At 38.7% G+C, this 24,407-nt stretch overlaps 2 protein-coding genes across 2 annotated transcripts in view; both read right to left on the bottom strand.

Annotated features, from left to right (window-relative positions):
• The window catches only part of LOC103524803, a 46,989-nt gene that overhangs the window by 3,640 nt on the left and 18,942 nt on the right, over positions 1-24,407 (bottom strand). The gene's annotated exons all lie outside the window — the stretch shown is intronic.
• Positions 16,363-20,127, bottom strand: LOC103524798. The gene is made up of 2 exons (XM_008489831.3): positions 19,898-20,127; positions 16,363-17,040 (listed from the first exon to the last, which is right to left on the bottom strand). The coding sequence occupies exons 1-2, from the start codon at positions 20,113-20,115 to the stop codon at positions 16,872-16,874; spliced, it is 387 nt and encodes a 128-aa protein (XP_008488053.1). The 5' UTR covers positions 20,116-20,127; the 3' UTR covers positions 16,363-16,871.

Genomic DNA, 24,407 nt, shown 5'->3' with positions numbered 1-24,407 from the left:
GTGTCGGGGACATTTGTTTTTTTTTTTTTTTTTTTTTTTTTTTTTTTTTTTTTTTGCTCAGTGTATAAATGAAAATGATTAAATAATGCTCTGCTACCCTGAAATTTGGGAAGAGATTCACCCCAATCCACGTTTACGCAAATTGCCTATTTTTCCGATCACGCGCTTTTTATTTATACCTTTGATCTTTTATTGCCCTTCTAAATTTACATCTATTTATTGTATCCAATTCTATGTATTCATTGTATCTGATTGCTTTTTTTCTCGGAAATTCTCATTTCAAATGCGCCTGTATTTTTTTTTATTATTTTTTTTTTACTCTTTTAATTTTATTATTGTAAAAAAAATGGCTGCCCAATAATGGTGGATACAAAGACCGGAAGAAAAACAATTAGCACGTGGATGATAAAAAACCAAAATAGAATTGCAAGAGAGAGAGAGAGAGAGAGGAGAGAGAGAAAAAGAAATTAGAGAGAGAGAGAGAGAGAGAGAGAGAGAGAGAGAGAGAGAGAGAGGATCTTTTACCCTTTTACAATACTTTTACACTATTTTTAAAAAACGGTTGAAATCTTTTCAAAAGCGGTCAAAATACCGCCAAGCGCAGCATCTATCTCAACCAAACGTTTTGTGTTTCATCCTTGTCACATTTGTGAATGAAAAGGCACAAAAAAAATTAGAGAGAGAGAGAGAGAGAGAGAGAGGAGAGAGAGGAGAGAGAGAGAGAGACGGGGAGAAAGAGAAAAAAAGCCAGTAAAGATGGATTGATTTTTGAGCTAAATTGTTTATTTTTTCTGTGTTATTATTTGATGGTAGGACCTATTTAAGCTGAAATACGGTACCTAATTTTGTGAATTACATACCAAAATTCAAGTCTCTAGCTTATATTATTCCCGACATAATTACACCGAAAACCGCCAAAAAGCGGTAAAAGTGTCTGTCTGTCCCCATAGAAGGACTTATCCAAACCTGGTCGACCTATATATCAAATTAAAGGTCTTTTTACCAGGAACACGAAAGCAGTGGTGCAAATTTTGTCCAGAAAACAATAAAGCCGAAAAAAAAAAACTGGTTTTTGGGGGATTTTTTTTCACATTTTCTCACACAAATGAGCTCTGATCTTGAAATTTGTCGCGACGACCTATAAACTCAAAGCGAGAAAATTTTAGATAACACTTCAGTCGATCATTTAAGACCGGTTTTAGCGTCTCCTGTGTTAAGCTACGCCGAGAAAGGCCAATAAATGGATGAGTGACTTGAACATCATATTGGGGATAAAGGGAGAACGGGCTCTAGTCTTGATTTTAAATCATTACATCATGAAAGTAAAATCAAATCAAGAATAATTATAATAAACTGAATATTAAACAAATTATAGGTAGGTACATAGGTACTGATTTTCTCTAATCACGATCGAATAAACTACGGGCTAAAAAATTCCCGGAGGGACGGGCGCAGCTTGTTTAATCTCTCGGGAGAATCATTATGTTAAAAATAAGGAGAACAACGGAGGGAGAAGGAAGAATGGAGAAGAATAAGGTCAAAAAGAGAAAGAAGTAAGAGGAAAAACATTGTCTGTGTACAAAAGAATAAAGAAAGTGGAAGAGATTGAACACGAAATGAGAAGAGAAGGAGGAGGAGGTGAAAAAATAGAGAGGGAGAGGAAAAGAGTGAGGAGGAGAAAGAGGGGAGAGAGAGATGAGGAGGAGGAGGAGGAGGAGGAGGAGGAAGAGGGAAGAGAGCAGGACAATACAAGAATACTTGTAGGACTCAAACATACAGTAGGACTAGGCTGACCATACGTCCCGCTTTCGGCGGGACAGTCCCGCTTTGGAGCCTCTGGTCCCGCTGTCCCGAGAAATCCTCTGGGGACGCTAAAATGTCCCGCTTTTGCCCAAAGTCCCGATATTGTCCCGCTTTAGCTGATCCGAACCTAATATTATATCATTGAGAGCAATGAGCTCGGGAAAAAATCCATTTTACGATTCCAATATTGTACAATATTATGAATCAAAATATTTGAAAATAAAATGTAGGTACCTATATTATATTGACTGTGTAGTTCAGAGGCAGGTTGTAACATAGGTACCTATCTAACTGATACAAATCAGGAGCTAAGCCTACGCGTATTCAAACTTGCTATCGAGAATCTGCGAGATGCAATCTGAGTCTCGATGTTTACTTGTTTACCCTTTCCCCCCCTCCCCCCACCTAACTAGGTGGGTATAAAATATGTTTTTACCTCACCACCCCCCCCCCCCCCCCTCCCCCAAAAACACACACCCCCCCCTCACTGTCCAAAAAAAATTTAGGTCACCCACCGCATGATAGACCTAGAATTCCTCAATACCCTTATATGGATATGAGAAGGAGAACAAACGTTTAACCTCGCCTGTGGTTGCCTCTTCCACTCTTCAAGAGTCTATTTCAATTATTATTATTATTTTTTAAGATTATTCAAGCGGGAATAATCCCCCATTTTTACATTTTTTTTATTGAAATATACAACTAAAATGAGAAAAATAATGAATAATTAATAATAATAATAATAATAATATAATAATAATAATAATAATAATAATAATAATAATAATAATAATAATAATAATAATAATAATAATAATAATAATAATAATAATAAAAACACCAAGTATTATACAGGGTACACAAAATCAACGTACCACAAAATAAGTATGACTCTATTCTTCCCTGTAAACAAGAGGTCCTCAAACGCTCTCACCTTGAGCTACCCCCTGGTTAGCCCTTTTTTAAAAGGCAACTTTGAGAACCGCTGTCGCTCAGATTGAGAGCATTTGCTAACCCCTGTTTATAGAGAAAAGGACAACTTTTGAACACCTTGTATTATAACACAATTCCAATATTTTTATAAAAGGCATTCTATTTGAATCTATTATATCTAAATAGAAAAGAAAATTGTGTTTGTACAATTACTGTATCAATACAAATTTTATTCTGTTCTGTTCCAAATACCAAATTCCAAATACCCAAAAAAAAGGCAAAATTTTGTTCACTATACCTAATACGAATATTGAGTACCTAAGTATTATTCTATTAAAAATTTTATTATGTTTTTTCAATTGTTTTATACCTACCACTTATTAAAATCTTGAAAACCTGTGTATTTTACATGTAATGAAATGAATTACAAGTACCTACCTATCTATGTTAGATATAAGTAACCAATGAAGAGGAAGAATAACCATCTCCTCAGAGGTTGAAATCAGCCTAGGAGATGCTTTTTATTGTAACCTAATTTTCAAAAATAAAGAAATAATATTCAAATTCAAATCCTATTCTATTCTATTCTATATTTTATTCTATTCTATTCTAACTATAGTTCTCCCTGTCCTTGTATTTTTCAGGTACGGGGTCCGAGAGTCGGGCGTTATGTTTCACATCTACTCGCCCCCGAGGAAGAATAACCATCTCCTCAGAGGTTGAAATCAGCCTAGGAGATGCTTTTTATTGTAAACTAATTTTCAAAAATAAAGAAATAATATTCAAATTCAAATTCAAATATTCTTCTATTCTATTCTAACTAATTCTTCATAGGGAGGCATTCTATTCTATTTGTATACCAAGGTAGAATTCTATTCTGTTTTTACCAAGCCATTAGAGGCAGAGAGTTGTATATGATTTCTATCAAAAAATTAGAAATTCTATTAAAAAAAAAAATAAAATAAAAAATAGACCTTTCTTTTAGACTTGTTGGGGCATTAAATTTGCACCAAGACTGTATTCAGAGGGGCACCCTGGGGCTATTTTTTGCTCCTAAATGTAGTAATATAATACTATGAAAATATTGGCCGCTACTTTGGAGCATACCCCCACCAAGTGTTCAAAAAAAAAAAAAAAAAAAAAAAAAAAACACACACACACACACACACACACAAACACACATGACGAGAAAGAGTTACAGGAAATAAGGATGAACTAATAACAAGGAGAAGAAGACGAAGAAGAAGAAGAAGAAGAAGAGGAGGAAAAAGAGGAAACATAAATAAATAAAACCTTTACAAAGAGAAACAACTCGAAATTACCACGAGGCAAAACACGGAATAGGTGTCAAAAGAGAGAGAGAGAGAGAGACAAAATGACGGTAATTAAACCCCAAGATTATATACAGAAGTTTTTTTTTAGTGTTTCCCATCTCTCTCTCTCTCTCTCTCTCTCTCTCTCTCTCTCTCTCTCTCTCTGTAAAATGAAGAGTAGGTATGTCATTTGCAGTCTAAATAGGAAAGAGAGAGAGAGAGAGAGAGAGAGAAAGTAAAAACAAGCACAATAAAAAACAGCGACACAAACAAAACATGATAAAAATATCATTACCTACTATTTTCTTTTTTAGGAATTCAGGACTTTAGCGGAGGATTTAGTTGAACGAAGCATCAGCGGGGATAGCACTTTGAATACACTAGTTCCCCATGGAACACTGAAGTTAAGCAACGTTGCGCGTGGTTAGTATCCGGACGAAGCAACACTCAAGGCTGGGTGAGGTTAATTTGAGGTACCTAGCGGGTAACTTGTCGCGGAATTCTTTTCTTAAAGTCATAAAGTCACAAACACCTTCTTCTTCTTCTTTTTCTCCTTCTTGTTCTTGTTCCTTTTCTCAATTTTCTTTGTCCCTTTCCAATGCCTGTCTCTCTCTCAACCTCTCCTTTTCTCCCTCTCTCTTCCTCTATCTCGGTATCCTCATTTTTCTCTTTCTCTCGCACCATATTCTTCTTTTTCTTCATCCCACCCTTCTCTATCTCTCTCTCTCAACACCTTATTCCTCCCTCTCTCTCTCTCTCCCTCTCTCTCTCTCTCATGTCTTCCTTCTCTCTTCGATTTCGGGACGATAAGACCATAGCAGTTACAGTTCCCTCTGTCAAACCTCTTAAAAAAAAAAAAAACACGGAGTTCACTTTTGCATTAGGTAGATACGACCTTTTTCTAGCTCACAGACACAACAAAACGAACAAACTGATAAAAATTATATTTTCTTTACAGACAAAGAAGAAGAAGGAGAGGAAGAGGAAAAAGAAGAAGAAGAAGAAGGAGAAGAAGAAGAAGAAGAAGAAGAAGAAAAAGATAAATTGGAATTAGAAAAACAAGTAGGTAAGATACCTAATATTATGTATTCTTTTTCAAGAAGAAGAAAACCTCTTTAAAAAAAAACCATGTAAAAAACTATGATGCTTGTGATTGCAGGGCTTACTCCATCATGGATTCGTCCCGGGTATCCACATTTCTCATCAGCATTCTACTCATCGTGTATGGAAGCTTCAGGTAAGATCCCAGGCCCGGGTTCGATACCCAGCCAGGGGGAAAAAATCTCTTTACTTTGTAGGTAATAGCAAAAAATCGACTACTATTATAAAGTGCACCAAAATGGGAGCACGGAGTGACTAAATTGAACTTTTTGATGTGATTGTAATTAAAGTTATAATTGGTTTTCCCTTTTTCCTCTCTTCTCTCTCTCTCTCTCTCTTCCTCTCTCTCCCTCTCTCTTTCTCTCTCTCATTTGAAAGTTCTCCCTCTCTCCCTCTTTTTACAACCCTCTCTGTCTACACAAGGGATGTCCAAAGGGCGGTCTGCATAAAATTTGGTCTTTGGTTTTCCATTTAGATTGTTTCGCCTGAGGCGCTACCCCCCACCTTAGCGGCCCGCGAACCTCAAGAGTAAGGCTGGTAGGCGCGCAACTTTGAATAGCGCGCAGTCGGCTGCAAAACCAAACCTAATATGAAAATGATACGACCTTCTATAGACCTCATATCATTTTCATAATACAGGGTGACCCAGAGTTACCTGACGGTTTTGATTTGCCCATAACTTTCTTATAACTTGTCGTAGCTTGTTGAAATGAACATCACTGAGTTCAGAACAAAATAAGGTTTTGTTAAAATGTAGTCGTGGACCCCCCAATTTTTCGGAGTCTGACATATAGTAAAGGAGAAAAATGAAGCTCGAGGCGAGGCCCGGGCCCCCTCGCCCCTCCCCATAAATACGGCCCTGTGAATACAGAGCCAGCTAAGATAGAGGTTCGGTTTTGCAACCGACTACGCGCTACTCAAAGTCGCGCGTCTACGCTTACAATGTGAGACGCGGGCTTTATTCTCACTCATCCTAAGTGGCCCGCGAACGTCCAAAATTTGGTCACCCCTGATCTCCAATCCCCTTCAAAAATCCCTTCTCCCTCTCACTCATAATACCTAGATATTACATCTCACTTCGTACGGTACCTACTTCCTTACTTTTTCATTATTTTTTGAAAAATTTCTCCCGCTCTCCTCTCCCTCCCAATCTTTGCGTCTCAAAAATTCCCATTTCCCCCTCCCCCACTCATTTCCACTTCAAATTTTTACCGTACACAATGTGGGAGGGGGGGAGAGAGACCCTTGCCATATTGTACTTCATTGTTGTGAACAGACTCTCTCTCTTTATTTCCCTTTCTCCCTCCTTCCTTTCCTCCCTTCCCTCTTTAACTGCGTTTCTCTCTTCCCTTCCCTCTCTTTCTTTTTTACCTATCCTCCTCCTTTTTTCTCACCCTTTCTCCCTCTTTAACTGCGTTTTTCCCTCTTTCCTCCATTCTTCTCTCTTCCTTCCTTTCACTTTCCCCTTTCTCACCCTCTCTTCTTCTTCCTCCCTTCCTTTCCCATCTTTATAGCTTCGTCTCCCCCTTCCTTCCCTGTTTTCTTCTTTTTTTTTTCTTCTTCTTCTCCCTCCTTCTCTCACCTTTACTTGTCACATTCCAAATGATTTTTATCAATATTTTTCCCTCCCTAATAGCAAAGAAAAAGGGCGATGTGGGTATACACGACAAGGGTAGTGTAAGGCATGTGATGAACATTCATTTACGAGTGCCTATATGTACCTACCTACATATTTGTACATTCTTTCATTTCTCCATCCACCTTTATTTCCCTATCCCTAAAAATGATGTCATCTCTGTTTAGAATAGAATAGAATAGAATATACCTTGTTTATACTACCAGCATAGGGCTGAAAAGTCCCTTTACTCCAGCAGTAGGCTGCTACTATTATTGTGGTCAAATTCTCAAATTATATTGAGGATAAAATTCCATACCTCGGCTGGGATTGAACCCACACCCTCCTGTTTACCAGCGTCTTGACTACTACAGGCGATCGCCTTGACCAGACGAGGATACAGCCGAAACCGTGACCAGGCGACTGCAAGATGTCTTTTTCTATAGGTACCTGTAGTACCGGCCATTCACGCTCAGGTTCACAGACAGACCTAGATAAAGGCCTGCCAAACAGTCAGAAAGTATGTGGCAGAAAAAGCTTTCTAGGTCTCTCACACCCTCTGTGAGTGAGTTAGTCTAGAATGGGCAACAGAGGTTCGTTTTTCGTTCATTTTCGTTACTCCGAATTCTTCGAACTTCTAATTTGGCTGACCCTAATATTTTTGCACCTTTGAAAGTTTCATGATACTCCGTCGGACGGTGACATCAAAAAGCTTGGGAAATGGAAAACTTTAGGAAAGGTCCTCTAGATTCTAGAAACCCTTGGATGTCCTTCGTGTCTATTTTCGTACCATAAAGAGAAACAAATAACTAATTGACTTTAACCCTCTCTGTAGTCTCTGTGTTAAGAATTTTTCATCATAGAGGTGGGAAAAAAAGGAGAAAAATGTATAATTTATTCATTTTAACCCACTCTGTTCTCTGTGTCTGCCAGTATCTTTACCACAAAGGAAAATAAGGAAGAAAAAAAATCCATCTACGTATGTAGGTAGGTAGGTATTTGATTTAATCTTTAGCCCATTCTGTGTCTGCCATTAATTGTATTGACAATTCAGTGGATTCCTGGCCATCAATTGCCAATTTTAGTGGATTCTGCCTCTTGATATTCCGACACTTGATGGGTTAACCATTTTCGTCACCCACTAACAGCATTTTCCTTTCCTTTTATATTCTACTCGCTTCTATTCCAGGGAAAAACTATTCTATGAAACCTGACGAAATTGACCCAAGCTTTCAACAGGACCTCTTCACGCCCAAGCTTTGTTTGTTTTTGTTGTTTCTTTTGTTTGATTGTTTGTTGGTTTGATTGTTTGTTTGATGGTTTGAATGTTTGTTTCGATTGTTTGATGGTTTGAATGTTTGTTTCGATTGTTTGTTGGTTTGATTGTTTGTTTTGTTTTTTGGTTTGTTTGTTTATTTTGATAGTAGGAATGTTTGTTTGCCCTCACCACCCTTATTTTCAAGAGGTTCAATAGAGGGAGCTGTAAGAACCGAGGTCTTATCGTCCCAAAATCCAAGAGCAAGACAGGATATGAGAAAGCCAGTCGTTCCGAGAAACAAAGATTCTTTTGATATCGTTATAGGTTTCCTGTTCCTGGAAGAGTATAGTTCGACCAGAAGGAGAAATAGCGCTTCGAGTATAAGTAACTTAGAACAAGTTGTTCCATTATACCTACAAACAGTTCAACGGTTTAATAGTTTGTAGAAGAAACAAGAAACTGTGTGATGGAAGCAACCCTAGTTAGACTAAATAGCTTGGAGGTTAGCGCGTCTGCCTTGTAAGCGATAGGTCGCGGGTTCGATTCTCGCCCAGGGGGATTTTTTCCTGAACGGATATAAGGTTCGAGTTCAAAACGGCTCACTTTCTCCTATCCTGTCTTCCTTCTCTCTTCGCTTTCGGGACGATAAGACCTTGGCAGTTACAGTTCCCTCTATCGAACCTCTCTCTCTCTCTCTGTGTTGCGTTTCTATTTTTGTTCTTTATCCTCTTTCCATCTCACTGGAATGTCGAGTAGATGTTGCGAACGTGTATGATGAGAATGTTGACTATGTAATGAATGAAATGAAGAATGAAGGTATGATGGCACTCTGGCACTGACTCTTCGTTCAAAATTTTCCACAACAGACACCTATTCATTGTAACTGATTGCTTTTTTTCTCGGAAATTCTCATTTCAAATGCGCCTGTATTTTTTTTTTTTACTCTTTTAATTTTATTATTGTGTTTTGATTTGCCCATAACTTTCTTATAACTTGTCGTAGCTTGTTGAAATGAACATCACTGAGTTCAGAACAAAATAAGGTTTTGTTAAAATGTAGTCGTGGACCCCCCAATTTTTCGGAGTCTGACATATAGTAAAGGAGAAAAATGAAGCTCGAGGCGAGGCCCGGGCCCCCTCGCCCCTCCCCATAAATACGGCCCTGTGAATACAGAGCCAGCTAAGATAGAGGTTCGGTTTTGCAACCGACTACGCGCTACTCAAAGTCGCGCGTCTACGCTTACAATGTGAGACGCGGGCTTTATTCTCACTCATCCTAAGTGGCCCGCGAACGTCCAAAATTTGGTCACCCCTGATCTCCAATCCCCTTCAAAAATCCCTTCTCCCTCTCACTCATAATACCTAGATATTACATCTCACTTCGTACGGTACCTACTTCCTTACTTTTTCATTATTTTTTGAAAAATTTCTCCCGCTCTCCTCTCCCTCCCAATCTTTGCGTCTCAAAAATTCCCATTTCCCCCTCCCCCACTCATTTCCACTTCAAATTTTTACCGTACACAATGTGGGAGGGGGGGAGAGAGACCCTTGCCATATTGTACTTCATTGTTGTGAACAGACTCTCTCTCTTTATTTCCCTTTCTCCCTCCTTCCTTTCCTCCCTTCCCTCTTTAACTGCGTTTCTCTCTTCCCTTCCCTCTCTTTCTTTTTTACCTATCCTCCTCCTTTTTTCTCACCCTTTCTCCCTCTTTAACTGCGTTTTTCCCTCTTTCCTCCATTCTTCTCTCTTCCTTCCTTTCACTTTCCCCTTTCTCACCCTCTCTTCTTCTTCCTCCCTTCCTTTCCCTGCTTCGTCTCCCCCTTCCTTCCCTGTTTTCTTCTTTTTTTTTTCTTCTTCTTCTCCCTCCTTCTCTCACCTTTACTTGTCACATTCCAAATGATTTTTATCAATATTTTTCCCTCCCTAATAGCAAAGAAAAAGGGCGATGTGGGTATACACGACAAGGGTAGTGTAAGGCATGTGATGAACATTCATTTACGAGTGCCTATATGTACCTACCTACATATTTGTACATTCTTTCATTTCTCCATCCACCTTTATTTCCCTATCCCTAAAAATGATGTCATCTCTGTTTAGAATAGAATAGAATAGAATATACCTTGTTTATACTACCAGCATAGGGCTGAAAAGTCCCTTTACTCCAGCAGTAGGCTGCTACTATTATTGTGGTCAAATTCTCAAATTATATTGAGGATAAAATTCCATACCTCGGCTGGGATTGAACCAAATTTTTTTTTTTCGGAAAATTTTTTTTTAAATGTTTGTTTTTTTTTTTTTTTTTTTTTTTTTTTAACTCTTTTAATTTTATTCTTGTGAAAAAAAAGGCTGCCCAATAATGGTGGATACAAAGACCGAAAAAAAAAGATTTAGCACGTCCAGGATATAGAACAAAAATAGAAATGCAGAAATGCAACATAGAGTGAGAGAGAGAGAGAGAGACGGGGAGAAAGAGTAAAGATGGATTAATTTTTGAGCTAAATTTTTTTTCTATTCATGTCATGGCAGGACCTATTTAAGCTGAAAACAGGTACGGTATACCTTTATGTCAGGGATTTCCAACGTCCATGTGTATGCGGGCCACATGCTACATTGGCAGGTACTTCGCGGGCCACATACACAGATAAGCAGGCCCGTATCCAGGATGTTCTCGGCAGGACCTATTTAAGCTGAAAACAGGTACGGTATACCTTTATGTCAGGGATTTCCAACGTCCATGTGTATGCGGGCCACATGCTACCTTCGCAGGTATACTTCGCGGGCCACATACACAGGGGAACAGGCCAGTATCCAGGATGTTCTTGAAGGGACTGGGGGTGGATGCTCCATGTTCGGAGTAGTCCACCCCATAGTAAAAGACAAAAGCCCCATGAGGTCCATTCAAAAAGCTTCGCGGGGCACAAAAATTGTCTGGCGGGCCACATGTGGCCCGCGGGTCGCTAAGTTGGACACCACTGCCTTTATGTAGTATACCTATGTACCTGTAGGTAATACTCGTACGTACCTAGCTCGCAAAGGGTCTCCTAGTCAACTGAGTAGCTCGCGACATAAGGTTGGGAACCCCTGGAATAGACACTGGACTTTTAGATCTACGATATTCTACGAGAAAAAGAACGAGTATACGATATACCTACGTCTATACGAAAGGTATAGGGTAAGTGTACCATTTATTCGCCCACTTAAAAAATGTACCATTTATTGGCCCACCTGCCCACATTTATTTTTCTAATTTTTGTTTTTATGACTACAATTTTTGAATAGCACTGGTTCGATAGCAGTCTTTAAGCCCTTTCTTTAGATGAAATTGGATCTTGAAAAAGTTCGTCCAGTTCAGACTTATGTGGCGTATGGTACAAGTGGGCGAATAAATGGTACACTTACCCTACGTCTATACGAAACGTATACGTCTATATGAGAGTACCTACAAGCAGACCTAACAAATCGTACGACATTTGCATAATCAATATGCAAAAACTCTGAGAATATGTTACGAACTGACCTTTCTCCCCTTATCTCGTTTCTTCCCTCCTTTTTGGAAGGTAAAAGGGAATTTTCCCTCCCTCCATTCACCTTTTGGGACAAGAAACGGGGCTTTTTCTTCCCTTACTCACCTTTTCGGACGGTAAAAGCGACTTTTCCCTCCCTCCATTCATCTTTATGTACAGAAAAAAGGGAATTTTCCTCCTCTATTCACCTTGTGGGACAAGACACGGGGCTTCCCCCCCCCCCGTACGGTAAAATTCCGGTCACGTTTGCCTTTCGGTCATTTACACTTCGGAGGGAATTTCTTTTTATTTTCCTCTCCCTCCATATTTCACCTGATTTTCACTTGGAAGTTTTGTGAAGAGACATCGATCTGGAGCCTGTGTTCCTGGAGGAAATTCGAGCTTTGCATATCATCTCTGCATTTGCACACCTAGCACCTGAATGGGAAGTACTGTGTCTCGCCCATCTGATGAGAGGCATACTACGGGATAGGCACACTACGACACAGACCACATGAGTCTAATGTAGACGGAAAGAGAAGAAACGAGAAAGAAAAGGGGCAAAATGAAGTAGGATTTTTTTTTTACCGTTTTTCATATCATTTCCACTTTTTTTTCGTCTTCTTTTCTTTTTTGTGCTTTACCTGATTTCTTTCTGATATTCAGTAATCAATCAGAGAGAAAAAGCTCAGGAGAAAGAAGAAAAAGAAGAAGAAGAAAGAAAAGAGCAGAGAATTATGGAGGAGGAATTTTTAGAAGGAGAAAAAGAAGTTCAAAAAGAAGAAGAAAAAGAAGAAGAAGAAGAAAAAGAAGAAGAAGAAGAAGAAGAAGAAGAAGAAGAAGAAGAAGAAGAAGAAGAAGAAGAAGAAGAAGAAGAAGGAATTCTAGTAGGATGTTTATGAAAGGAGGAGGAGGAGGAGGAAGAAGAAGAAGAAACGGTAATAAGAAGTTAAGTATACATACAAGATTTTTCCCCTTCCTTTCCACGTCCCCAATCATCCCTGGCCCCCTCTTTCATTCTGCTCCCCTCCCCTCTCCGTCATCTCTCGCCCCCTATCCTACCCCCCTCCTTATACTTCGACCCTCATTCTTCCTCCCCCACTTCCTCCCCCATAATCCTTCCCTTTTTTCCTTCTTTGAAAGGATCTTAATATTAAATTGAAAAGAAAGTTCCCCCTCCCCGGTCCATAATATTTTGCTTTTTGTTTATTTACATTTCGGACATAAAAAACAGACTCTAATCTCTTTCCTGACCAATCTCCCTTTCACAGGGTCGGTCACAGGGGGTCCCGTTTGCCCCAGTCTCTCTCTCTCTCTCTCTCTCTCTCTCTCTCTCTCTCTCTCTCTCTCTCTCTCTCTCTCTCTCTCTCTCAAAAAAGTAGAAGGAACAGAATGATGGAGAAATTTCCTCTTTCAGGACAGGGTCCGAAAGAGGACCTCGGGAGTGAAGAGGGATAAGTACAGTTTGAAGTTTTGAAGGGTGCTCAAAAATGTATGAATAACATCAGAGTGGCGAAATGTTTGGAGCGAGTAATTAATGTGCATCTGCATAGTAATTAATGTGCAACTTTTAGTTTTTGAACGAATGAAGAGAAAGAGGAGGAGAAGAAGAAGAGGAAGAGGAGGAGTAGAAGAAAAAGAAGAAGAAGAACTCAGGTACTTTTAGGGATATATTCAGAAAAATTTTTAAAGAAGAAGAAGAAGAAGAAGAAGAAGAAGAGAGAATAAATGACGGAAAAAATTGGTTGTTTCGGGTCAGATTTTTGTTAGTAGTTTTTTTTTTTTTTAGAGGGAACTGTAACTGCTTATCGTCCCGGGATAGGAGAAAGCCAGCCGTTCCGAGAACGAACATTATCCCATCAGGAGAAAATCCACCCCGGGTGGCAAGCCACCTAGGTATAAAATAAATGAAAATGAATAATTAACGTTCTGCTACCCTGAAATTTGGGAAGAGATTCACCCCAATCCACGTTTACGCAAATTGCCTATTTTTCCGATCACGCTTTTTATTTATACCTTTTTATTTATATTTAGATCTTTTATTGCCCTTCTAAATTTACATCTATTAATTGTATCCAATTCTATGTACCTATTATTATTATTATTATTATTATTATACAATTGAATCAAACTTTATTTACAGATACAGATGGTAACAATATAAATACAAAATATAAATACAAAATAACAATCAACTCAATGGGCACGAGCCGTTCGCCCTTGGAAAAAAAAAAAAAAAAAAAAAATACTTTAGCTAAATTACTTTGTTTTTGTTTTGTTTGTTTGTTTTGTTTTTGTTTTTTGTTTTCTTTTCTCATTATTGTAAAAAAGACAAAAAATATAAGGGGCCCATTGTTAGAGCCCCGGGGCCCACTTTAGGCTGAGTTCGGCCCTGCTGACTTCCTTCTTTTCTACCTCCTTATGTCTTACTTTGGCTTTTTTCCTTACTTTCTTATACTTTTCTCTTATTTATCCCTTACTTTTCAATACGTACTTGACCTTTTCAAAAATGTACCTAGTAATATTCACAAATGATCACAATATTATTGAGGGGTTTGATTTAAAAATGACTTAGATATTTCTTATGGCCTATAAGTCGATTTTACTTCAAAACTTTCAATTGAAGTCTTTTATGTAAAAATTAAGGACCTAACTCCTGGGTCCTTTTTGTTTATTTTCTCTAGGTTCGGTACTAGGCCAGAGTCAATGGTCGGTTCTCCGTCGATGGTCGCCTACTAACAGCCGTTTGTGTGGACACCCTGTTTATTTTTTACTTTCTGTGTTACATATAACTTCTCGTTTTTCTTCCTTTTCACCTTTCCTCCCATAACTCATCCTCGACTTCCCGTGTTCACTCCTCGAAAGTTCTCATAAAAATGACAGCATAAGCAGTGAGCCAAGAAAAATGAGAGAGTAAGCTCTCTTCTGCTTTCTTCTTACTTTTTACTTTCTATTACGTTACATATTATTGGGGTCGAAAGGATTGGAACACATCACATGACTTTAGGCACTAGCGGCTACAATGTAGAATGTAGGTTGTTTGGTTTTACAAACCCCAGAATAAGTATCTGAGCGAAAAAGAAAGGATAAAAAGATGCCTAACCTGCTGTTAAAATATTGATGGAATAATCGCCGCAGGCTTCAGGCGCACTCCATTTTTCAAGGGTCTACGTTTAGCTTGCCCTTGGGGTAAAAAAAGTAGGTATAAAGAAAGTAAAAAGACGAAATAATTTTCAGTCCATGTTCTGTTCCCCCCAATCATGTAGGTAGGTATATGAAAGTCGTGCGATGTTCAAGCCACATTTTTCTACTTTTTTTCAAAATAAATAAAAAGAACACAAGCTCTACAACACAGAGTAAATTATGTCTCTCTCTCTCCCTTTCTCTCTCTCCCTCCCTTTCTCTTTCTCCCTCCCTCTCTCTCTTTCTCTCTCTCCCTCTCCCTCCCTCTCTCTCTCTTCCTCTTTGGCGCCTCTTCTCTCTTATTTTCTTTCATTTAATAAAATGGGTATTGAATTTAAAATGGGGATGCTTGTGGAATGAAAATGACAATATTCGTAGAAGGTAAAAGAGACACTAGATTTGATGAACCCTTGTATTTGATCTAGGAATTTTTTGAAGAGGTTTTTTTTTTTAAGAAATAAAATCCCATCCCCCTACTGTTGTCATGGGATTTTTCTCGAAAAATCTCGTCCTCAACACGCTCCCCTGTGCTAGATCCGAATGAATTCAAGAAAAATCATCTTCGTAAAATTGTGAAAATTTAAATTTTCCCGCGAATCCGCCATTACAGAAAAAATATCATAGAGGTAAAACACGAGTGGACTTAAAGGCTGGGGGGTTAAAAGTGAGTAGTGAGGTCAATTTTTTCTATCGAGACAAAAAAATGATAGTGGATTTTACGCGGAGCTGATTTTTTTTTTCCCCCCCCGAGGGAACCTTGCACGTTGTTCGAAATATTTTAGTCCTAATTTATAAATAACAAAAATATAAAACAAAAATAACAAGAAGAGAGAAAATAGAAAGAATACGCAACAAGAAGAAAAATTTTAATGACTTAACACAGAAGACTTACCACAGGAAGGCTAATTTAATTTTTTAACCCAGAAGATAATCGTTCCTGAAAAGTACCATTGGTACTTATATAGGAAACAAAGAAACACGATGTTCAGGTTACAATAAATAAACCATTATTATTATATTGTTATTATTATAATGGTTCACTAAAGTTAAGAAACGTTACGCGTGGTTGGTATTCGGAAGGTCCCTCTCCAGGCTGGGTGAGGTTAATGTGAGTAGGCAGAGGTAGCTTGTCACCGAATGGACGGTAAAACCCCCGTCACCAAAGAGCAGTTATACAGTAACGTTAAAACCAATAGAAGAAAAGAAAAAAAAATATATTATATACAGGGTGGTCCGTGATTTGCGAACCACGCTTATATCTCAGAAACGGCTGGGAATTAAGGATTGAAATAAACGGCATCATGTAGATGAAATTTTGATGATTAAAATGGCATTATTTAAATTTGCAATTTTTTTTGCAAAACGGCCCATTTTTTGCCAAATATAGGTCACTCAAATTTGCAATTTCTTTTGCAAAACGGCCCATTTTTTTGCCAAATATAGGTCACTTTTATGGGAACCCCCATTTTTTATTTAATTTTTGGAATCAGCATAAAATTTTAATTGAAAAAATCTATTCACTCGAAAAAATTTGCTCTACAAAAATTCTGTACACTGTGAGAATGCCGTTTATTTCATTCCTTAATTCCCAGCCGTTTCTGAGATATAAGCGTGGTTCGCAAATCACGGACCACCCTGTAAATTTCATATTAGTTACCTGGTTACCTCCTACTTATCAGTTTATTTGATTCCTCTAGCAAAATGGAATGTAGGTACATTTAAATAAAATAATATTACATGACAAAGAAAATAAACAATCAAAATACACACCTACCTATGTATAAAATTACAAACATACAAATCAAATAATTTAAAAATAAATTAAAGCGAAATGAAAAAAATAATAATAATGACACAACATAAAAAAAGGTTATTTCTACATAAATACCTATTATATACCTAGAATAAATTATGACTTTTTTCCCGATTTAAAATCCTCTTTATTATAGTTTAGGGATTTTTCTTTCTATCTTTTTTTATCACAATAATATTACGATAATTTTACAGAAAAAAATTCGGAGTTTTAATGGTAGAATAAAGAAAATTTATTTGGTCATAGCTCAACAGAGTCGTATTTTTACTTTCCTTATACTATAGGAAGGAAAGTAATGTAATTTATCACAATTACGGGGTATTTTTTTACAGGAAAATCTAGGAAAATTTTACAGGATTATCAGTTGGGAGTCTCTTTCCAGTCTTCTTCTGGCTTTGAGTGCTACCGACCCCATCAAATCTGATGGTGGGGGTAGCCCAGTAGTGGACTCGGAGTTTTGATGGTAGAATATCTGATGATTGGCAAACTGGTAGCAGTAGATCACTTGATAGTCGTATCTGAAATCGATATCAAATTGGGGTTGAATGGTAGAGATTTTTTTTTTTTTTCAAGAGGATATCAAATCAGGTGTGTTAACACTCTCCATATCCAACAATAGGAGCAGCGCCGTATCTTGGAACCCGCAAACATACAGGGCTACCTCGACGAAGGTCTCTTTAGGAGCGGGGCGAAATTTGGGGGCCCCGGGGTTGAGCGAGAGACAGGAGGCCCACTTGTTCAGGTCGGCGGTACTCTGGCTCAGTTGGGCGCGTAGGGGGGTCATGGGTTCGAAATTGTCTTCCAGACCGGAGTCCAGCGTTTCCTGAGTGTCCTCTCTGGTGACTTTATCTGCAAAATAAAGGCTGGGGTTTACCAACTCAGGATTGAGATCACAAGAGCTTGTACTTAATTAACGATCTCAGATTGAACCGGGCATTAAGTATAGCGAAGAAAATAGAATCCATTGAGGCAACTTTGACAACGGAGGTCTATCGTCCCAAAAAATACCGAAATCGAAGAGAGAAGGAAGACAGGATGGGAGAAAACCAGCCGTTCCTAGAACGAACCTATTTAGGATAAAATCCGCCTCAGGCGCGATCCGAACCCGCGAACTACAGCTTACAAGCCAGACGCGCTACCAACCAAGCTAACTAGGCTGGCCATTATCTGTAAATTAAATTAAAAAAATACCAGGCTAGGATTGGAGAGTAGCGTGTCGCGGCGCGGGTGCAATTTCCGCTCGGAGCGTACTTTATCCAACAGATTTTTTTCAATATTAACAAGCTGGGTCCGACAAAATTTGCACCACCATTTTCCTGATAAGTCCTTCTATGGGAACAGACAGACAGACTGACAGAAACACAGACGACACCGAAGCGAATACAATAGTCCGTTCCTTATACCTTTTTATTACTATTGTAATAAGAAAGGAAGGAAGGACTATTATCGAAAAAGGTTCAAATATAACAATTTTTTAAGGTGAGAATCACAGAAAAAATAGGCCACCGGCAAAAGCTCGAGGTAGAATGAATTGGATCTGGCACAGGGGAGCGTGTTGAGGACGAGATTTTTGTGGGAATTTTGCTATAAATCCCACCATTAAAAAAAATACCCTGAGGACGAGTGAAATTACATGGGATTTTTATTGTCGTCCTCTAACAAACATAAATAGGTACATACCTAGTGCGTATCACCAAACTTTAACCGAAGATGTAGGTAAATAGGTATGTAATCTAAGTTTCGAAAATCCAAGAGAGAAGAAAGACAGGATAGGAGAAAGCCAGCCGTTCCGAGAACGAACATTATCCCATCGGGATAAAATCCGCCCCGGGTGGGAATCGAACCCGCGGCCAAGCGCTTACAAGGCAGACGCACTACCAACTAAGCTATCTAGGCTGGCAAAATCCACTTTTACTTTTCCTCGATGGATTGAAATAAGGAAAGTAAAAAAAGTTGGCTTCATCACCCAGTCTGAGTGGGAAATATCAATAACAAGCGATTGCCCAGACGGTTAACCATCCGAATCCTACCTAACACAACGTTGCACTTCAGTGATCCATTGGAAATTGATGCATTCAACATGGTTAGCTTTCCCCGTGAGATATGATGTAGGTGTCACGCCTATCTCACGGGGAAGGCTGACCATGTCTCACGGTGTTCAAAGGCAGATACTTACCAGGTACAATATCAAATCAGGTGTGTTAACACTCTCCATATCCAACAGTAAAATCCGCCCCGGGCGGGAATCGAACCCGCGGCCTAGCGCTTACAAGGCAGACGCGCTACCAACTAAGCTAACTAGGCTGGCTGAATCGAATGTTTACTTTTAAGTTAAAATACTTAAGATACATTGTAACAGCTGTTTGTTGTTGGTGTGTCACACAAGTCCGAAAATTCAGAGTAAACTGGGCCTGGGCCTCGTTCCATATTATTTTATGCTTTGTTTTGCAATAAAAATTTCAGAAATAAATAAACAATTTTTCGACCTTGTCCGTCCAAATTATATTTTTACTCTACGAAAATTGTATTCTGAGTTGTGGTGGTTCTAAGTTGGGGCCAAAGCCAGCGACAGTAGCAATACATCAGTTCACCATGGAACACTGAAGTTAAGCAACGTTGTGCGTGGTTATAATCTGGATGGGTGAGTGAGTGATCATCTGCTGACTTTTCCCGGCCTAACTCGGATTGGATGAGGTAGGCCGGGTAGCTTGTCACCGAATGGAAGATAAAAGCCACCTTCACTAAACAAGTAAACACCTTAGTATAGTAACACTCGTACAGTCATGTTAAACGTCAAATGAACAAAAAATTATACATACCTACCTACCCATTTTCTGTTTTGTCCTAAGCGATGATATTTTACTTAAAATGATACTTCTTAGGATAATAATATTAAACTATTGTGCTATTCACTGTAACAATAATAATCATGGGGAAATGAATACGCCTAAAATACCAGCATTATACATGCAACATTATATCCTCTCCTATTAACTCTTAACTTATGTAGGTAGGTATATGTTATTAAATCCGCCCCGGGCGGGAATCGAACCCGCGGCCTAGCGCTTACAAGGCAGACGCACTACCAACTAAGCTAACTAGGCTGGCTAATGGTAGAGATTGTCCTAGGCAAAAATATTTCCTTTTTTCTTCTTCTTTTTATTTATTAAGAGGTTTGATGGCCCACCTCTGTGGCTGAGTGGTCAAGAGCACTGACTCTCAACCCGGAGGTGCTGGGTTCGAATCCCGCCGGAATCAAACACGCGATCTAGCGCTTACAAGGCAGACTGCGCTACTCTCCAAGCTAACTAAGGCCTGGTCAGGTCAGATGAGTGGCTGGCCTAAGCTGGCTATCCAAGGTTCTATGTTACTTACTTGACTATAATTTCGCTCAAATGTTTCACCGCTCGCAATCGATTGAACAGAGAACTGACGAGACACAGCTGGGCCGACGTCCATATCCCGCTCTTGTCTATCATTCCCCATTGGGGATGAAGATGCAGCATACTGTACTCTGAACTATCCTCGGACGAGAGCGGATCTAGCGTGGAAGAGAGCAAAGAGTCTAGCTTGTTCAAATAGTTGATGCTCATTTCCCACTGAAACAAGATAAGGATGGTAAAATGTTAGGAGTAGACACTTACTTGTATTCGAGCTTCGGTTAGTCCTATTTTGAGTGCCAGCTCCTCTCTGTGAACAAAAAACAAAGGAGACAACTGAAAAAGCTGATCGACCAAGTACGAAAAAGATTTCAAGAAATACAAGGGTTTCGAACTAGGGATTATTCTAGGGAATCTTGGGGATACACCTAGATCTTCTAGCGGATATTTCAGGAAGGGTGTTTTGAGTTTTCTGAACTGTCAGAAAGGGGAAATTGTCGAGTTAATATAAAATAAAACTCACAAGATAATGATGAATCCGCCCCGGGCGGGAATCGAACCCGCGGCCTAGCGCTTACAAGGCAGACGCACTACCAACTAAGCTAACTAGGCTGGCTTACATATTTTATTTGCTGGAAAAAACTAAAGAAGAAAGAACATACATAATTTATAAATGAATAAAGTGGTCTTACCTGATGTTCAAATTTTCAAATGCTATAAGTCACAACGGATTTGTAAATTTTTTCAAAAAATAATATTTAGGTATTTGGGCAGATTTGGAAAAAAAAATATATAAAAATTCTACACACTTTAAATATACCTAACTATGTACCTAGGTGACAAAAATAGCATGAAAGAAAGTAAAAATAATAATCACAATTTGAAAATCACGATAAAAAACTACCGAAAATTAGACGGGAACTTGAATTGTCGAGTAAAAGCGATAGGTACCTAGTGTAGTGAGTTGGTCCTAATAGTCTGACCTACATTTAAAAAGAATATTATCAACAGAGGTAAAAGGTCAAATGCCACTCGAATCATCAATTTGTATTATTTATTAACAAAAGCAAAGAAAAACGCATGATTCGATCAAAATATACAACAATAAATACCAAACGATGTACATAGATATATTGCAGTAATTCGGGGGAAAAATGGAGAAATTCGTCAGAGCAAAGAAGAAAAATTCACAGTCTGAGCTCAAAAGTTTGACTGAGGCACTGAGCGTACTGGTAGGTTTTGACAAGAGGGCAGGAAAGTTTATTCCGGAGCAGAGTCTCGAACTTGTGATTAACAGATACAAAACAGAATGAAATATAAAAACTGGATAGTGGAACTTGGATGTGAAAATAATACGATGCAGAAAATGTTTCTACATAACCTTACCAGCAGCTCTATAGTTCATACCTTAGCAGCCATGGTGAATTCCAGTTTCCAGTATAACGTAGCACATACATCATGTAACATGAATATGGTTTCTAACTCTTTATAGGTACCTATTAAAATACGCCAGCCTTGTTCGCTTGAAGGGTCTGCCATGTAAGCGCTAGGTCGCGGGTTCGATACCCGCCCGCCAGCAAAGAAAAACGCATGATTCGATCAAAATATACAACAATAAATACCAAACGATGTACATAGATATATTGCAGTAATTCGGGGGAAATATGGAGAAATTCGTCAGAGCAAAGAAGAAAAATTCACAGTCTGAGCTCAAAAGTTTGACTGAGGTACTGAGCGTACTGGTAGGTTTTGACAAGAGGGCAGGAAAGTCTCGAACTTGTGATTAACAGGTACAAAACAGAATGATATCTAAGAACTGGATAGTGGAACTTGGATGTGAAAATAATACGATGCAGAAAATGTTTCTACATAACCTTACCCGCAGCTCTATAGTTCATACCTTAGCAGCCATGGTGAATTCCAGTTTCCAGTATAACGTAGCACATACATCATATAACATGAACATGGTTTCTAACTCTTTATAGGTACCTATTAAAATACGCCAGCCTTGTTCGCTTGGAGGGTCTGCCATGTAAGCGCTAGGTCGCGGGTTCGATACCCGCCCTCTCTCGGAATCACTGAGTCTCGGATTTTATCTTGAACAGATAACGCTCGTTCTCGGAACGGCTGGTTTTCTCCTACCCTAATTTCCTTCTCTCTTCGCTTTCGGCGGGACGATAAGATACAGCTCCTTTTTTAAAAAAAAAATATCTGATCCCCGCCCGCCCTCTCGGAATCACTGAGTCTCGGATTTTATCTTGAACAGATAACGCTCGTTCTCGGAACGGCTGGTTTTCTCCTACCCTGTTTTCCCTCTCTCTCGCTTTCGGCGGGACGATAAGATACAGCTCCTTTTAAAAAAAAATATTTGATCAAGAAGGAGCTGTACGTAACTGTTAAGGTCTTATCGTCCCGAAATTGAAGAGAGGAGAACATTAAGTCAGCCATTCCGAGAACGAACCTTATTTGTTCAGAATGAAATCCGCCTCGGGCGGGAATCGAACCCGCGACTTAGAGCTTAAAAGGCAGACGCGCTATCCTCCAAGATAACTAGGCTTGCTAATCTTTCATCTTCAGTCTTGATGGTCGGTACCTACGTACCTGTAATGAAAGAGTACAAAGAGAAAGAACTTTTCCGAAACTTGGAACACACATTATTCGTACGAGTAGGTACTTGGGCATATTTCTCTATTTATTTACTGTTGTGTTACCTGTAAGTACTAATACCTAACTGGTATTACACTTGGGTATTCAAATTCAAAAAGTTTTATCGGTCATTGACTGATGCATTAGGTACTATAAACTCTTATCTTTCAATCAGAAACACATCTGTAGAATTTAAACTACCTACATAAAAAATAATGATAATAATATAAATATTTTTTTGTTCAAAAAAAAAAAAAAAAAAAAAAAAAAAAATGAAAGGGAAGGGAAGTGGCGAACAAGAGGTTGGTAAGGTCGATATTTATTCTTTAATCGAAGTTTTGGCTGGATTTAGGTATCTACTACGGTACAGTTAAGGCTACATACATGACTCCTTATAATAAATTTTAATCATAAGCCACAGATTAATATCAATGCATTTGCATTTTCCTTAACACTGGTTACAGGTTAGGTAGGTAGCAATTCATTACGGTTTAAACCGTCGGAAATAATCGGTACGTACCTCCCTAACACGGAGGTTTTAGGTGCATACTGTACGCAACAAGGTGGAATAGGATATTATAAACTGAAGTCCATTAAACTTACAATTGGCCCCTGGAATGTATCCAACTGCAACAGTAGATGCTTAATCCAAGAGTTAAACTTGAACCGAGTTCAAACTCTGATGATTGTAGTCCCGGCCATGAGTGTTTCATAAATGGAGGTGGGGACCCTATGAACACGAGGTACCTAGGTAGTAGGCATTACTTCTCCCGTGACCCAGTTTCCTATTCCTGATAAAGTTCTCTTTCTCCTGTTATCAGTCAACGCTCAACTTCATACCAAGGTTTAAAACTTGCACACCAATGACTTTTGCTTGGTCAAAACACAAAGACCTTCATCACGTTATGTCACGAATAATCAAATCAGTAAGTTTACTTTCAATTTTTATTTATTTTATTATCGAAATTTTTCCAACAATAGTACCTACAATGGTAGTAGGCATTACTTCTCCCGTGACCCAGTTTCCTATTCCTGATAAAGTTCTCTTTCTCCTGTTATCAGTCAACGCTCAACTTCATCCAGGGTTCAAAACTTGCACACCAATGACTTTTGCTTGGTCAAAACACAAAGACCTTCATCACATCATGTCACGAATAATCAAATCAGTAAGTTTACTTTCAATTTTTATTTATTTTATTATCGAAATTTTTCCAACAATAGTATACCTACGCAGAACAATAGGTTACCCGCAAAATTATTTCTAGTTTCTTCTGTGGAGCTAAACATAAGAATTTCCATAATGAAGATCATAGACTGAAATTTTCATGAAATTCGCCTGCGGCACTGTTCGACTTTTCCCCCTAGCATGAATTGGGATTAAAAAAAAGTATTCCCAGCGGCGCAAATGAGAAAAATGATTGAAAGAAATAAATACAGTCCCAAAATCGAAGAGAGAAGGAAGACAGGATAGGAGAAAGCCAGCCGTTCCGAACGAACATTAAAATCCGCCTCGGGCGGGAATCGAACCCGCGGCCTAGCCCTTACAAGGTAGACGCATTATCAAACAAGCTAACTAGGCTGGCAAAGGGGGTCTTCATCCTGAAATAATTTCGCCTGCGGCGCGGTGGAGGTAATTTATAGTGCAAATGAGGGTCTAAGTAAATAATCACGTGACTGACTGGGTCACATTATTACCCTTGTATTTTTTTGAACTGCGGGCCACGTGAAGTTTAGAACACTCAAATGTGGCCCGCGGCAAAAAAAAAGTCGAGTAAGGCTGTTCAGTGTAATAATCTACATATTTTATTGATTTTTTTTTTTTTTTTTTTTTTTTTTTTTTTTTGGGGAAAGGGACCAAA

The sequence above is a fragment of the Diaphorina citri genome, unplaced genomic scaffold (assembly GCF_000475195.1).
Source record: "Diaphorina citri unplaced genomic scaffold, Diaci psyllid genome assembly version 1.1 scaffold121, whole genome shotgun sequence".
Classification (NCBI taxonomy): domain Eukaryota; kingdom Metazoa; phylum Arthropoda; class Insecta; order Hemiptera; family Psyllidae; genus Diaphorina; species Diaphorina citri.
The sequence above is the reverse complement of the archived record's forward strand: the minus strand, read 5'-3'. Positions and strand labels throughout refer to the sequence as shown.

Coding starts and splice junctions, on each gene's coding strand:
- LOC103524798 (XM_008489831.3), bottom strand. CDS start 20,115: ATGAGCATCAACTATTTGAACAAGCTAGACTCTTTGCTCTCTTCCACG. Junction 17,041..19,897: donor TTGAGCGAAATTATAGTCAA/GTAAGTAACATA, acceptor TATCGATTTCAG/ATACGACTATCAAGTGATCT.